The 15,462-nt window shown below is 55.2% G+C and overlaps 1 protein-coding gene across 6 annotated transcripts in view; it reads left to right on the top strand.

Moving 5' to 3' along the window:
- DAB2IP (DAB2 interacting protein) overlaps positions 1-15,462 on the top strand; it is a 181,169-nt gene that overhangs the window by 158,135 nt on the left and 7,572 nt on the right. For all 6 annotated transcript variants that reach the window (XM_032200072.1, XM_032200071.1, XM_032200070.1 and 3 more), the window contains 7 exons: positions 1,461-1,605; positions 4,514-4,750; positions 6,036-6,237; positions 6,832-7,010; positions 8,596-9,469; positions 11,996-12,148; positions 15,168-15,370. In XM_032200072.1, the coding sequence (XP_032055963.1) occupies positions 1,461-1,605; positions 4,514-4,750; positions 6,036-6,237; positions 6,832-7,010; positions 8,596-9,469; positions 11,996-12,148; positions 15,168-15,370 (1,993 nt within the window). The remainder of the gene's footprint in view (positions 1-1,460; positions 1,606-4,513; positions 4,751-6,035; positions 6,238-6,831; positions 7,011-8,595; positions 9,470-11,995; positions 12,149-15,167; positions 15,371-15,462) is intronic.

Here is a 15,462-nt window from a genome sequence, read left to right as displayed (position 1 = left end):
TCGCCTCCCTGATGGCGCTGGGAACCCTCCCGGTGCTTTTTTGAAAGGGCTGGCTACGCTTATGGCTCCAAAAATATTTCTCCCGATGCAAATGAAAATAATGAGAGGTTCCGCTTCTGGGCAGGTCAGGAAGGAATCGCGGCGCTGCTGCCTGCAGCCAGCACAGCCCAGCCCGGGGGGGCTGCCTCTGCGGCGTGCACTCGGCGAAGGCAGCTGGGTTTGATGCACGTCCTTGCAGTAGGATGAGCGGTGCTCCTATCGACCTGCTCGTTTTTCAGTGTCTTAGGTTCCTATTAGTGGATCTGTGTAATTTTAACAAGGACCGAAGAAAGTGTAAGTACTTGACTGAGGTAACAGCGATCTGAGAGGAGAGGGGCTGTTACTTATTTCTGCCTTGTAATGCCTTCTGGTCGAAGGCAGGCCTGTAAGTAGATTACCTCACAAAATTTCTAAAAAGCCAGGAGATTAATGAAGGCAGGGAGTTCCATAACGCTCCCCTGTCAGGGCTTACTGCCGAGCCAGCTCCGTCTCGTACCGGGGAGCCCGCAGTCCCCGCGAGTTGTTTGGGGCACGGATCCTGCGTGGCCCTTTTGTCATGAAATGATTCATCTCCGTGTCACGAGGCAGCACAATGCAGCGTAGTGCTTCCCTTCAAACCATGCAGCACAACCGAGTAATAGGGCCGGGTAATAACAGCAGGCAGCACCTGCAGGCAAGCAGAGAGGCTCCAGGGCTCCCTGGCAGAGCTGAAAATACATTGGAGAGGCTCTCCGGGACATAATTAAAATCTGTTTGGGCAGTGGAGGGGGAGGAATGCAGACTGGGGTGGACAAAAGCAGGATGGGAAAGTCCGGGATGGTCAGGAGCTGGGAGATGAGCAAACCAAAAGGAATGATGAGATAACCAAAGCAAACCTTGCCCCAGGGCATCACCCAGCCCCACAGGTCCCTGTGCGAGGCCCTCCTGCTCCCCGCCATCCCCTCCCCGAGCGTCCCCTGCCTGCGGTGTGCACGGTGTGCAGCCGGACAGACAGCTGCCCTTCCCGACAGACGGACACATGCCCCTGACAGACGGACACGTGCTGCAGTGGGGAGCACCCCCAGCCCACGCCGCGCTGCTCTGTGCGCGTGGCACCCGGGGGTGGCACGAGAGCTGCTGGCAAAGCCCTGGGTGTGGGCCCGCCAGGGTGAGGGGTGGCCAAGCAGCCAGCAGGAGTGCAGAGAAACTCACAGAAATACTTTAATTAATTCATTCAATTTTAATTGAATTAATACTGCCCGGCCTTTTGGCAGGGCAGCCGGGGAGCAGCAGCGCAGAGGCCTGGCAGGGCCTTACTGCAGGAACTGCGCTGCTGGGTCAGCGCGATGGGGCACGGGGCAGCTGCTCGGTGCTGGGGCTCACGGGCTGCCTTGCTTGCTGACTGCATCTCCAAAACCCGTCACTGACTGCCTGTTTTCCAGGGGAATTCATCAAGGCTCTGTACGAATCAGATGAAAACTGTGAGGTGGATCCCAGTAAGTGTTCGTCGTCGGACCTTCCCGAGCATCAGAGCAACCTGAAGATGTGCTGCGAGCTGGCCTTCTGCAAAATCATCAACTCCTACTGGTCAGTGCCTTCAGCTGCAGGGCAGAGGTGGAGCATCAGCCCGTCCTCAGGCTGAGTTCCTCCGCAGCTTGTGGGAGCCATGGGGGGAGAGCCCTGGGCGCTGCTGCTGCTGCTGCTGCTGCTGCTGCTCGGGGCCGTTTGGCTCCGCGTCCTGCATTCCTCCAGGTTAACCCCACTCTCTCCTGGTGCTCAGGGCGGCCGTGGGGAGCTCCCTGCCTCCTTGGCCCAAGGCCTGGTATGCAGTTGGAGGCATGTCCTCGCCGACTGCGCTCAGGGTAAAGGTTCTGGCACTGAGATGGGACAGGCCTCGATATGCAAAATCGCCTGGGGGGAGGCAGTGGGGTGTCTGGTGTCCTGTGCTGGAGGTGGCCGTGCTGGTGCCCGCTGTCCCGTCCTTGGGTCTGTTACAGCTGGTGCCTGCAAGGAACAGGAAGAATTGAGCTGGTGACCTTATTACCTTGAGCAATAAAAATGTTTTCTTCCTGCTTCTTGCTAGCAGACCAGGAGATTCTTGTCCTGACAGAAAAAAAATATTATTACTGCTGGATTTGCAGTCTTCCTGGTTAAAAGTCCAGGCTTAGCTTTTATTATTGTATTTTGTAGCAACACTGTTGTTGCCAAACATCAACTAAGGCTCATTTTGGAGGAAGGAAGTCTCTGACAGTAAAAACTTCTCATTTTCTCCCCTACCCCAGCTGTTGTATTAAGGTCTGAAAACTCATTAGATGTGGTCTCCCAGGATTCGGAGTGTGCTGTCTTGCAAGGCCAGGAAGGAAGGGAATTGCTTCTCCTGATGTTGCTCAGCGAAAGACCAAGCAGTGAGAGGCTCACTCTGACTTCCTTTATCTACTACGAATAAGCAAAAGGGCAGATTTTGTTGGAGGTAGCCTGTATCTCATCCTGAGCCAATTAATAATTCTCTGACTCAGGAGTTGTGCTCTCCCAGGAGGAATCCACTGCTTTTAGTCACCAGTGGATAATAATTGTTCAAATTAGTGTTTTCCCCAGAATACCCAGAGCAGCACGAAAAGGTAAGTCTAAAAATAGGCTTGGAAAGTGACCCAAGGAAAGTCACGAGTGCACGGGAAGTTTGTTCCTCCAGCCCTGCCTTTCGGAGGAAGGTTGGAGCAATGGAGCTGCTGCTCCGAGCAGTTCCCTCTCGCCTTTGTGCTCAGCAGTTCTTGGGGATTAATTGGGCTGATGATGAGTGCTCCTGCTTGGCCAAGGTACCCTGACAGCTAACAGTCTTGCTTTAAATAGAGTGCCAGAGTGTGCATGCTCATCTGCCGGAGAGAGTCAGAGAGAGGAAAGAGGTTTACAATAACTGAAAATTGTTATAATTATGACATAATTTGGACATCTGGAAAGTTTCAGCGTAAGCAGAATTTCAGCATGTGGAAGCTCGTTACTGGAAAGTTGGGGAATGAATTACTGGCCCGTTTGTCACATAAAGCTGGCTAACTGAACCCCATCCGCTGCTCCACAATTAAACTTTTATGGTCTCCCAGCCTGTGGCAGCGAGCGGTGCTCGCGGGCTGCGCGCAGCCGGTGCGTGCGTGTTCAGGGGGCTACTTCCAGTAACTGCAACCTGTCCTGATCACTCAAGCCTTAAATTGCTTAAAGGATTCTCCTGTTTCTGGGCAAATACCGTGAAGTCAAAGGGCTTTATCCAATTGTGTGGATCGAGCCAAAGACAGAGGAGAACCTTCCCAGCCAAAGGCACTGGTTAGTGTTATCGGTACAGCACGGGGCTGGGCAGGTGCCCGCGGCTGGGGCCGTGCCGCTGTGGTGCTCAGCGGGGCAGGGGCATAGCCAGGGGCTTTGCCCTGAGGCTGGTGCAGTTCGGGGCCTCCCTCCTGCTCCTGGCACAGGTGGGTGGTGGCAGTGGCAGCCCGATGTGAGGGCAGCAGGACGGGCTCTGGCAGCGCGGCTTTCTCTTCCCAACAGGGGTGAGGGGCAGGCGCAGGGCAGTCAGGCCCCGAGAGGGGCACAGGCCTGTGGGAAGCCAGCTCACGTTGCTTTGCTCACCCCACGTAGTCCCTGCAGCAAAACTGGCAAACCGTCCTGCGAAATGGCTGTTTGGTAAGCAGATTTATGGCCTAAAATGGAGGCTGCCCCCTCCTCGGTCTGCTGTTAAACCATCCAGCTCTGGAGGTGAGCAGCTCTGACTTGCAGACAAAGACGGTGGCCGTGGCCAGAGCAGGCTCTGGGGCGGAGGGAAAGGGCCGGTACCAGGGACTTGGTGGCCACTGGGGACCCATTGTCAGCCTGCTCCCGCGTGGGAGGATCCAGCTGAACAAATAACCCGTGCTGGGAACAGGATAAGGTGGGAGCAGGGAGCTGGGAGGAGAGCAGGCAGCCGGGTCTGCGGCGATAAGGGCTGCTGCCACAGGCATCTGCAGGGCACGGGGCAATTCTGGGGCCTTGGGAAGCCTGGCGGGGCTCGGTGCGGTTGTGAAACCAGAGTGACTCCCGTGTGGCTCTGCATTTGCCCTCATCCCCATGGGATTTGGTCCAAGAGCTAGCCCAGGAGCACTGCAATTCGCACAGCCGAGCACCAGCTGCGCTGGTGACCCCAGTACCCCCGGTGGTTCACCTCACGTGGTGGTGAGCTGCTTTGCACGGCTCATTCCATATCTCTGGCTTCCCAGTTGTCAGGGGTTTGGGCTATGCTTCTTGTCTGTCTGGTTTGAGTCTCCTGACAGGCACTGCAGGGAAAAGAGGAGCCTGTGGCTGGTGAGGGTGGCAGTGCTGCTGTGTATCAGCAGGGTGAGAGGACTCTGCCTTGGTGCAGGTCAGGGCGTCACACCACGTGGCTGCTACACACCATGCTTCTCACTGCTTTGTGGCACTTCAAACACCTTGGCCTTGAACTTCACCATCCCTGGATGTCCTTCTGTCATTTCAGTGTCTTCCCAAGGGAGCTCAAGGAAGTTTTCGCCTCGTGGAGACAAGAGTGCAGCAACCGCGGCCGCCCAGACATCAGCGAGCGACTGATCAGTGCCTCCTTGTTCCTGCGGTTCCTGTGCCCAGCTATCATGTCCCCTTCCCTCTTCAGTCTCCTGCAGGAGTACCCGGACGACCGCACTGCACGCACTTTGACCCTCATCGCCAAGGTCACCCAGAACCTTGCCAACTTCGCCAAGTAAGCGGGGCTGCAGCAGCGGGAGGGGGCAGCTCTGAAGAAGGGGAAGGGAGGTCCCACGCTGGCCGCTCCTTCCCTGGATGGAAAGGGCCTGCTTGTTTCCTGTTGTGTTTTTCCCCCGTCTCTCTCTGGGACCCATTCCCTCGCTGTTAGGTCAGAGAGATCAGTGAAGTTTCCAAAACAGCACGTGTTTTACGAGCAGGAAAACAGGCTGCTCTGACCACACAGAGAGGGCTGGGTTGCAGCGGGAACACCCAGGCACAGCCAGGAAATGAGTCCCGTGATTGCTGTGCTGGGAGAGGCTGATGGCATCAGCTCTGCCTCCCGTCAGCGGCACCAGCAGGGCCAGAACCCGCACAGCAGCAGTGGTGTGTGTAGCTCTGGAGCCGTTCTGTCCCTCCCGGGAGCTCTGGGCCTTTCCCTGCTAAGACAGCAGGGTTATTTGAACGGGGATGGCAGGAGAAGAGGATGGGGACACTATCAAGTTCTAAGCCCATAGGTTTGATGGAAACAAAGCAAGAGATTTCTGAAAATCTTTCCACTGGCTGCAGCTCTGAGCTACTTATCCTGAGCTCTGATAACAGAACGGTGAGCTTTCCAAAACATGAATGGGCAGTTTCCTTCTAAAGCTCCTCAGATTTGGAAACCAGCTCAGTGTACGCACGCGCAGCCAGGAGTGCATGCGCATGCACACAACTGCAGGTGGAAGGCAAACAAGTGTTACATGAGGTGACAGAAATTCTCCATATTCCTGACCAATCCCTAACTAAAGGGTTTCCAGATCTTCAGCACTTCACAGGAAGGAACCTCTAACTAAGCTGACATTAGTCAAGCGTGTGGCTGTGGCCAGCTTCAGGGCCTGGAATGCGGGGGAGAGCGTGGGACTCCCACAGCCATCGTTCACTACACCTCAGCCGAGTGACTGGGCTTGGTTGTTTTGATTTCCTCATTTCCAGTGATGTGTCTTACTTCTGGAGGCTGTACCAGCAGTAAGATGCACCCCATCACCAAGAACAGCTTCATTTCTGTAGCTTTCACCTCCATTTCTGCTGCTGAGGTCCCATGCTGATGAGGGCTTAGCTGGATTAGGCTGCAGTTAATTTTGGTTCCATGTTCAGTGAGGTGCCAGCTGCTTGTTAGCCACCCAGTGATCCCAAAGGCTCTGAAAGGGTTCAGATGCCACAGAAAGGCTCTGCCATTCTGACGTGTGTATGTACCTGCTCCTTCTGCTCACTGCACCTCTGTTTACAGGATTTAGCTGACATTTCTGTTGCTGTCTTGATAGGTTTGGCAGCAAAGAGGAATACATGTCCTTCATGAATCAGTTCCTGGAGCACGAATGGACTAACATGCAGAGATTTCTCCTGGAGATTTCCAATCCAGAAACCATCTCAAACACAGCTGGCTTTGAAGGCTACATTGACCTGGGCCGGGAGCTGTCCACTTTGCACTCGCTGCTCTGGGAAGTCATTTCTCAGCTGGAGCAGGTACGGGGGGCTCACGGGGACCTGGAGGGAAGCACAGTTGGACAGCGCTGGGCACAGGGGCCCAGCACAGTGCACACCTCCCCCTTGTGCAGCCTGTACCCGTCCATTGCCTGTCTGGGTGCACAGCACCGCTGGTACTAACCCTCAGCACCTTCTCCGTGCTGCTTCTTGTCCTGCTTGGGGGCAGGTGAGTGTCACTTTGCCCCTCTGCTCTTCATCTCTGGGGTTTGAGCATGGAGGGGCTGCTGGGATGAGAAGGCAGAGCTGCTGAACACCAGCCCCTTCTGTCTTTTTCCAGCAGATTCAAATGGTTAATTTTTAATGAAAAGGATTTCTGTCAGGAGACCTGGACCAGGCTTGGCCGCAGCTGTCTTCGGCGTCTGAACTATGCTAAGCATGCTTGCTGCCTTCTGCCCCGCAGCAGCGAATGGTTTCTGAAGCCACATGTCTGGGACAGCCAGTGGAGTTAAATTATGGAGAAAATTAATGTTGCTAACGATTCACTGAGGAGACTGTCCAGCAACTGGCAGAACCCACAGATCTCTAGCAGAAACACAAGATGCAGGCAGTAATTCTGCTCTCTTTTTCTACCAGGGCACTGCAACAAAACTTGGGCCTCTGCCTCGGATCCTGAGGGATGTCAACTCGGCACTCAGTAACCCAGCCTGCGTGCAGGTCTCAGTCACAGCCGATCACACTGCATCCACTCCTAACGCTGGCAACAGCATCTCTGCGGGGCTACAGAAAATGGTGATAGAGAATGACTTATCTGGGTAAGAGCCTAAGAGGTGGCCTGGCCACAAAGGAAATTCTGAGCATTCACCTACTACCAAACCCTGAGCACCTGCAGGGACAGGCAGGACAAGGCGTGGTGTGGACTCACCTGATCCATTGGCAAGGCTTTCTGTTGCAAAATGGATACTGGGTGTGGTTCAGCTCTGAATCCAGACAAAGCAGAGGGCAGTAGGGCAAGCACATGGCTCCCTCCCGGGTCTGTCATGAGCCAGAGCTGGGAATGTGGTCTGGGAAATGGAAAGCTGACCGGTTCTGAGCTCAGTTCTTGACGCTTGGCTGCAGAAGCAAAATGTTCATCCTTTGAGGGCTTGAGGGATTGTTCATACTGACCTCAAAGCACTGAGTTCTACCACTGAGTTCATTAGCTGTCTGAATGTGCAAGATTTATTGGTATTACCCATCGCTGTAAGATGTAGGGAATGTGCTGCATTCACCGAGATCCAAATGTGGACATTTCTCTAACAGCGGCCAAGCTGTAGAGGCCTCACAATCAATTCCAATCCACTCCGTCCAGTTTTTATAATGCTGGGTGTTTTTAACGAGCAGTGATTCACAGACACAGTCACCAAACACACTTTTAGGCCTAATTATGTAACAAATTTCATTCATGGGAAGGATGACTGTTGCAGACTTAAAATGTTTCTGTTTTTGGAAAAGTAGAGCCCACATAAATTGAAAGACACTGCTAACAAAATAGTTAATAAGTGGAAACTACAGAATACTTAACAGTTTAATTAGGAATGAAAGGCAACAATGGAGTTGGACTTGCTTTAATCAGAGCTTTCATCTCTAATGATTCCCAGCTTGAGGTACAATTATTTAAATCTAATGCTATGGAAGGTCTCTGCCAGTATGCTCTCACCCAAATACTTGCTTACAATGCACCATCTTTGATCGCAGAACATTCACATTAAGCTACTGCAAAGCTCTTTCTTTCTGTCTGCAAGAAATCAATATTGCTTGGATGTATCTGTTACGGCAGGAGCAGCGGGTGGATAACTTTCTGCCGCTAGGATTTAGCTCTGCTGTAACAGCTCTGTCTGACCCTCGGCAGCCTGGTGTGGATCAGCCCCCCAGTGCTGTACAGGTCCTGGCCAGCCCCCGGGAGCTCAGAGCCCAGGCACAGAGCAGAGGACAGGGAGCGGGGTGGGTTCTGCCAGCTGGGAGCTCAGCCCCGTGCTGCCAGCACACTGCGGGCTGTGGCTGGCAAGGCAGAGCCCAAGAGCGAGCCCGTCAATGCCTCCCGCAGAGCACGGCCCGCTCCTCCATGTGAGGCACCTCCTGCTCTTCTGCCCGTCCCCCAGGGGTGCCCAAACCCCTCCGTTCCCCTGTCCCCCTGCTCCTGCTGCACCGTCCCCATGCACAGGCAGACCTGGGCCTGGCCCCGTGCCCTGCAGGGGCTGGGCTGCGTCCCCTGCCCACAGCTGTGCCACGCTGATTTCTTCTGAGTGATAACGTTTTCCTGCTCTGGTGCAGCATTCACAACTCTTCTTTTTTTTTTTTCTTCTTTTTTTTTTTTTTTTGTTTTCCTCTCCTTTTCCTTACGCACTGACCTCCCCGCAGTCTGATAGATTTCACCCGGTTACCATCTCCAACCCCTGAAAACAAGGACTTGTTTTTTGTCACAAGGTCTGCTGGGGCCCAGCCCTCGCCTGCCCGAAGCTCCAGTTACTCAGAGGCCAATGAGCCCGACGTGCAGATGTCTAACGGCAGCAAGAGTTTGTCCATGGTGGACTTGCAGGACAATCGGCTCTTGGACAGCGGGGCCAACGCGCCCGGCGCTGCCGACTCGCTCAATGACAGTCAGTCGTCCCTCGGGCAGTTGCAGGGCGTGTGGAGCGCACGGACTCAGCAGAGCGGCGTGCCGGCCATGGCCACCGTGCGCCGGGTGGGCCAGACGCCCACCACGCCGAGCGGCGAGAGCGCTCCCGGCCGGCCCCAGCTGCTGGCGCCGCTCTCCTTCCAGAACCCCGTCTACCAGATGGCGGCGGGGCTGCCGCTCTCCCCTCGCGGCCTGGGCGACTCCGGCTCCGAGTGCCACAGCTCGCTCAGCTCCCACAGCAACAGCGAGGAGCTGACGGCCAACAAGCACGGCTTCGCCGGCCCCGCCGCCAGCGAGGACTTTGCGCGCCGGACGGGGGAGCTGGCCCGGCGGCAGCTCTCGCTGACGGAGAAGGGCGGCCAGCCCACCATGCCGCGCCAGAACAGCGCGGGGCCGCAGAGGCGGATAGACCAGCCGCCCCCGCCGCCCCCGCCCGTCACCCGGGGCAGGACGCCGCCCTCCCTGCTGAACACGGTCCAGTACCAGCGCCCCTCCAGCGGCAGCATGATGTCCTCCTCGCCCGACTGGCCCGGCAGCGGGGCCCGCCTGCGGCAGCAGTCCTCCTCCTCCAAGGGCGACAGCCCCGAGATGAAGCAGCGCACGATGCACAAACAGGTGAGTTCGGGGGGGCTGCGATGGCTTCGGGGGTTGGTGGGGCCAGGCAGGGGTCAGACCACGGACCTGGAGAAGAAATGGGCTGTTGGGGATCGCTGCGGTGAGAGGGGACATCGTTCTGGCCACGTTGGGGTGCGACTGCCATGAGGTGGCAGAGACACGAGGGCGATGGCAGCCCTGCCCCTGTCCTGCGCTACCATCTCGTCACCGCTTTGCCTCTCCATGCGCAGGCTCTCATCCCATGCCATAGTCAACCCAGCCCCATCTCACAGACTTGGACTAGGCGCCAATCTTCTCATTTATCTACAACTCCCTGTGCTGCTGCTCCTGCCCCACCAAAGCCTTGGTGTCCCTGGACACTCATTTCTCTGTTAGACCCTCCCGGGAGTGCAACAGGGGAGGCGAGAGCAGTAAGGAAGGAGCGTGCTCCCCATCAAGAGTGAAGCTGCAGCTGTGCAGAGCTCAACAGTGCTTCGGGTCCCAGAGCTCGTGCTGGTCTGCACAGAAAGGAATGGGACTGGTCACGGTGCTAACACAAAGCAGTACGTCACAGACCCAGGGCCCTCCGGTTTCCTGGCATGGATAAATCGTTTGGCTAGTGCTCCTTTAGTCATTTTACATTTCAGATACAGCCCTGTAGAAAATTAACACAGTAGGGCCTCTCAGTGCCCAAAGGAAGAGTTTTAGAAGTAACACAAAACCCAGAGAGTGCGGACAACTGGCACGAGCTCACTGCAGCGCAGCCCAGGCTCCTTTCCAGCAGCACAGCGTTGGAGGAGCAGCAGAGCTGCTGTAAGTACCTCTGCCTTACAAGGCAGCTGAGGAGGCCTTGTGTCAGTGCTGCCCATTAAAGGCTGTTTTATCAGCCCGATCTGGAGCTGTTCTGTGCATGCTGTATTGATTCATAAGCGCTGACATTAGCAAGCTGGCCATGTAGCCACATTTGTATAATGGGGATCGATCCTCGTTAGGTGCAGGGGGCACAGAGCTCTGCAGGCAGCAGCCTGGTCGGTAGCAGAGTTTCTTTGAGACAAGGAGCGCAGCAAAACCTTCGGACCCCGGCCAGTCAGTGACTGCAGAGCTTTCCTCCCAGAGCTGGTCCCCAGCTGCCCCTCCCAGCCCAGTCTGTGTATTTGACTTGTGCCTGAGCAGTGTCTGTGAATCACGGTGAAACTGCTCGCTCATGCTGCTGGTATTAAAGTCCCTTTGAGACCAGAGGAGTCCCGTGCCCTGGCCATTCCCGTAGAATTCCCCAAGCCCCGCTCCTGCCAGGCAGCAGCGCTTCCCCTGCCTTTGTGAGGCCGTTTGCTGATCTGCCTTTGGAGCTGTGCCAGGCTGGATCAGGTGCTCTTTTTCACCTCTTTGGAGAAGGAAGAAAGAGGCAGAAGGACCTGTGCACAGCTGGGCTGAGCTCTGCTAACTGAGAGCCTTGGAGCAAGAGCCTTTAAGTTGCTGAAGTGAAGGTGGGTGGCCAGCACTCCTCCGAGCCAGCCAGTGAGCAGCCTCCGAGATGGAGGTCTAAGAAGAAGCAGAAAGCCACGAGCCAGGGCAGGATTTACAGCAAGTGTGCCATGAACAGAGGCTGAAACTTCTGATTTAGGACTGTGGAAATGAAGACCAGGCTGAAAGATGGCTTGGGAAAGCTCCCAGAGCCAGTGGGACAACCAAGCAGCCCCACTCCTGCAGAACCTCCTGGTCTGCTGCCTGCCAGCCACCGGGTTCCTCCCCTGTCGAGAGGTCTGCATGGATGAGAAAGTCGCCTGCATTTCTGCCTTGTTAGCTTGAATTCACTTGACCAGGTCATCCAGATCCCTTGTGTTCCTCCAAGAAACTAATTACTGCTGTTTATAATGAGCCAGGACGGAGGGGAAATGGCTGGAGCTTCACTTCCTCAAGTTCCTGATGTGGTTGGAAACTCTTCAGGCAACAGTTTGGTCAGAGCTTGTGGTCCCTGCCCAGGCCAGGACTGAAAAGCCACAGCTGCGGCTCTGGCTGCCTGGCAGGAGAGCAGCCCTGCTCCGTGGGCACCCACAGCTACCTGAGCACCCCCGGGAGCTGCTGAGCTGTCAAGGAGTTGGACCTCATCCGTGGAGAAGCTCATCCTAGAAGAACCCTGTGTTTTCCAAGAAGGCGTTAGCATGACCAGGGGGAGCATTCATTTTGCTGGGTTTATCCGTACGAAGCCTTCCCAGTGCTCAGCCTTCCCATCTGCCAGCAGCAACGACCTGCTCCAGAAACCCTGGCCTGTTCTTTGCAGCGGGCTCCCTCTGCAGCACACCTCTGTGTTCTCTGGGGATGGCAAAGGGAAGAATTTGGCCTGGCAAAGGCCAATTTATTAAAATAATGTGAGGTGCACAACAGGAGTTGTTCCTGTGCCTCCCCCTGGCTGTTCTGGTAGCTCAGACCTGCTCATTGCTGTTTGAGCAGCACGGGAGAGGGCTTGCTTGGAAGGAAATTCTCTCTCTAGCTTCATGACCATTTCTGTTACAGGTTTTTCTTTTGTTATGGTTGTATGTTTCATTGTAGGCCCCTTCTCCTGTGAACCCCAATGCCCTGGACCGCACTGCTGCTTGGCTTTTGAATATGAACATGCAGTTTTTAGAAGATGAAAGCATTGACCCAGATTCCAAGCACAGGGATAAGCTCAGGAATAAGGACGAGCTCAGCCAAGCAGAAAAGGTAAAACCTGATTGGATTGAATCAAGTTTCTAAATAGAGAGAGGATTTCCTTGAATGTCGTTCATCTGAGCAGCCCAGGGGCAAGGTGGGCTGTCTGGCACCCCCCTGCCCAGGAGAGAGGGGTGTCAGGCTCTGCGCCCTGCTGCTCAGTGTCACAGGGCACTGCTGGGGAAGGTCTGGGAGGTTTTCACACACTGACTCGAACTGTCCTCTGATGAGAGCTAGTGAGAAAAGCAGGAGCCAGGAACTGAGTGCTGGTGCTGCTCTGCGACATCGTCTGGAGCCAGCTGGTGCCTCTTACTTCCCCCTGGCTGCAGGAAAGAAAGCTTAAAAACCAGTTTCAGCTCACCTATAAAACAGATCGGAGAGGAGAGTGCAGGCAGCCTTCTGCCTCACAACAGGGACGTGTAGAAAGAAGCAGCTCTCATGTTAAGAAGCTGCAAAGAGACCTAAAATTAAGCCCAGATTCTGGTCTCAGCTACAGCACCGGGGTGTGGTGTGACACCATGGGTGCAGTGACGCTGCTCCGAGGCTGTGTCAAGGATGCAGCAGTCAAGAGCTGAGCAATCTTTGACTGGTGCTTCTGTGAGATGCTTTCTCAGCAGCCTGGCACTGCCACGACGCCCGCAGCTGGGCACGGTTAGCTCGTGGGGTGTCCCCTGACCGTGCGTCACGCTCCTCACACCAGGCACCTGTTAGCACCAGGTCACACACAACTCCTGACGGGTCCCTCCCCAAACATGTTTCCTGTTTCTCCAGCACAGACACGTTTCTGTTTTCTTGTAACAGCAGCCCTTGCCTGTTGTGTTGTATCGTTGTTGGACTCTCACCTGTTAAATTCAAGTGAAAGGTCAAAGGCAGGGACTTTAGACCCTATGGTAGGGACTGTGAGGTGGAAGGCGAAGGCTCCCAGACTCCTCAGGAAAAGTGGGGCTATTGTTTATGAGAGCTCAACCCATTTTTTACTGCCTTTCTCCTCCTTGGCTGTTCCTGTAAGTACACAGCCACGTACTGAGCAGGCAGCATCTGACACAGAAGTTCTGTGGTTAGACTGTGTATGCAGAGGCAGACGCCCAAGCAGGGACACCAGCAGACAGCCAGTGACAGCGAGGGTGTTCCCGGACGAGCTCTCTGTGCCAGTGTCACTGCTGTGCTGGGTCACTGGAGGGCTTCACAAGGGTCAGTGCGGGATGTGCCAGGCAGGGATCGCCAGCACCCGCTCCAGGTGGATGCTGTTGGGGTTATGGATTCAGGCAGTGCTGCAGCACACCGGTCCCTGCCCTCACGCTGGTGGTGCCCTGAGCCTGGCGTTTCATTCCCATGCAGCATCTTCTGTTACTTTGCTGTCACGCCCCCGTCACTGGCATTAAGGACCGTCATTAGCATAACCTCTCTCCCCATTGCTGTAAGCCTCCAATGGTAACCGAGAATGAGCCAAGTGTGCTAGAGACAGGAGCGACTCCTGCGGGCTCTGAGGCCTCTCCTGCTATCATTTGAGCTCATTTATGCGGCTCCTATTTTAAGGCTAGGGTAGGTATTTAATCTTTCCTCTTTGAGCAACTCCCTTCTGTCTGACTTCAGTGCTTCTGTGCAGCTCTACGGGCGTCCGTGTTTCCATCACGCCGGTTCCATGTGCAAACTGTCTCGTTTCAGTGCCTCAGTGAACGCTTTGCTAAAGGAAAAACACAGTGAGATGTTGGGCCTGTCTGCCCAGGCTGTTCCAATTGGAGGCTGTTCCCAATCTGCCTGCCATGGCACAAATACTGCGGCCGTTCAGGAAAACCCTCAACACCGTAAAGGTTCAGCCCGGAGGCATTAGGGTTATTCTGCCACCAGTCAGCAGAGCTGATTGTAGGAGAGCCGTGGGGACTTGTGCGAGCTGGGGCCCTCTCACAAAGAGCTGGCCTTTTAGTAAAACCCCACAGCAGGGCTCTCAAAACTGGGACACAGCAAAGTCCGTAATTTGAATGCTTACCTGGGAGCTGGCCAAGGAGACGGCCACGTTTGCAGCTCACCAAGGCAATGCACAACGAAGCGCATTTCTGTCAGTTGGTGTATGACACCTGTGGCCTTGGAACAGATTTCATCACAGAGATGAATTTTTTCCCATTTCTGACTCTAAAACAGCCAAATTCTCAGCTGCATGTTAATTATTCTAAGGTTATTGCAGTTTAAATTGAAAAAAAACAACAACAACAAACACAAACATGTCAAGGCTAACTTTGAAATTAAAGTCTCGTTACAGAGCTTCACACTGCACTTTCCTTTACCAAAGCACGTTGTACCGAATGCTGTGCTTCTGCAGTAGCCACACCCAGCCCTGGGTTAGGCAGCTCTCCGGTTTTGTAATTGCTTTACGTGGCTCTTCTACTGCTGATTTTTAGCTTCAGCTGTGCAAGCTGTAGTCTGTGGGGTCTTGGCTTCACGCAGCAGCTCTTCTGGGATTGAGCCTGGGCTTGCCACCTGCCCACCTCGCTTAGCCCGCAGGGCGCAGCCCCAGTACTGCTCGCTGCCCCTGCTCACGACATGTGCCCGCTGCCTGGCAGGAGGCCATGCATCCTAACAGCTCCTGCTGGGCTTTCGGCAGCTCCAGAGCACACACAGTTATTGGTGTAGGCTGAAGAGCTCACGCGTAAACCCAAAATCCCACCAATTCAGCTTTTCCTGCCTGTGTTCAGCCCCGCGCTGTTAGTGTAAGGGAGCTGCCAGCTGCATTTGCCATTCAGTCGCTCTAACCTGCATTCCCCATGTGAAATGCTGATCTCTGCTAACAACCCCTTCTCTGAACCTGCCAGTGATGTGCCAGCCCCGCGGAACGCAGCGCCGCTCCTAGCGCAGCACGGAGAAGACGGAAGAGGAGGTGTCGGCACGCGGGGTTATCTGACACGGGTTTGCAGCTAGTCTGATGCGAGGACAGGGGCGTGATCGGGCTATGGGGAAACCCTGGCAAGGGCAAAGCCCTACTAGGTAACGTGCTACATGTGTTTTCTCCTCCTGTGTCTGTCCTTGCGTGCTGTAGTACCAGCAGGACCTAGTGGTGCTGCAGGACAAGCTTCGCATCTCCAACAAGAAGCTGGAGGAGTATGAGACGCGCTTCAAATGCCAGGAGGAGACGACGCAGAAGCTGATGCTGGAGTACCAGGCCAGGCTGGAGGAGAGCGAGGAACGGCTCCGGAGGCAGCAGGAGGATAAGGAGATCCAGATGAAGGGCATCATCAGCAGGTACGGGGCAGCTGGGAGGAAGGCAGGCAGCCAGGGTGGCATTAGAGCTGACCCCTGCTCGGGGGGGATCAGGTTCCTGGGCAGAGCAGGCA

This window comes from Aythya fuligula, chromosome 19, assembly GCF_009819795.1.
Source record: "Aythya fuligula isolate bAytFul2 chromosome 19, bAytFul2.pri, whole genome shotgun sequence".
Lineage (NCBI taxonomy): Eukaryota > Metazoa > Chordata > Aves > Anseriformes > Anatidae > Aythya > Aythya fuligula.
This window is presented reverse-complemented; position numbering and strand designations above follow the sequence as displayed.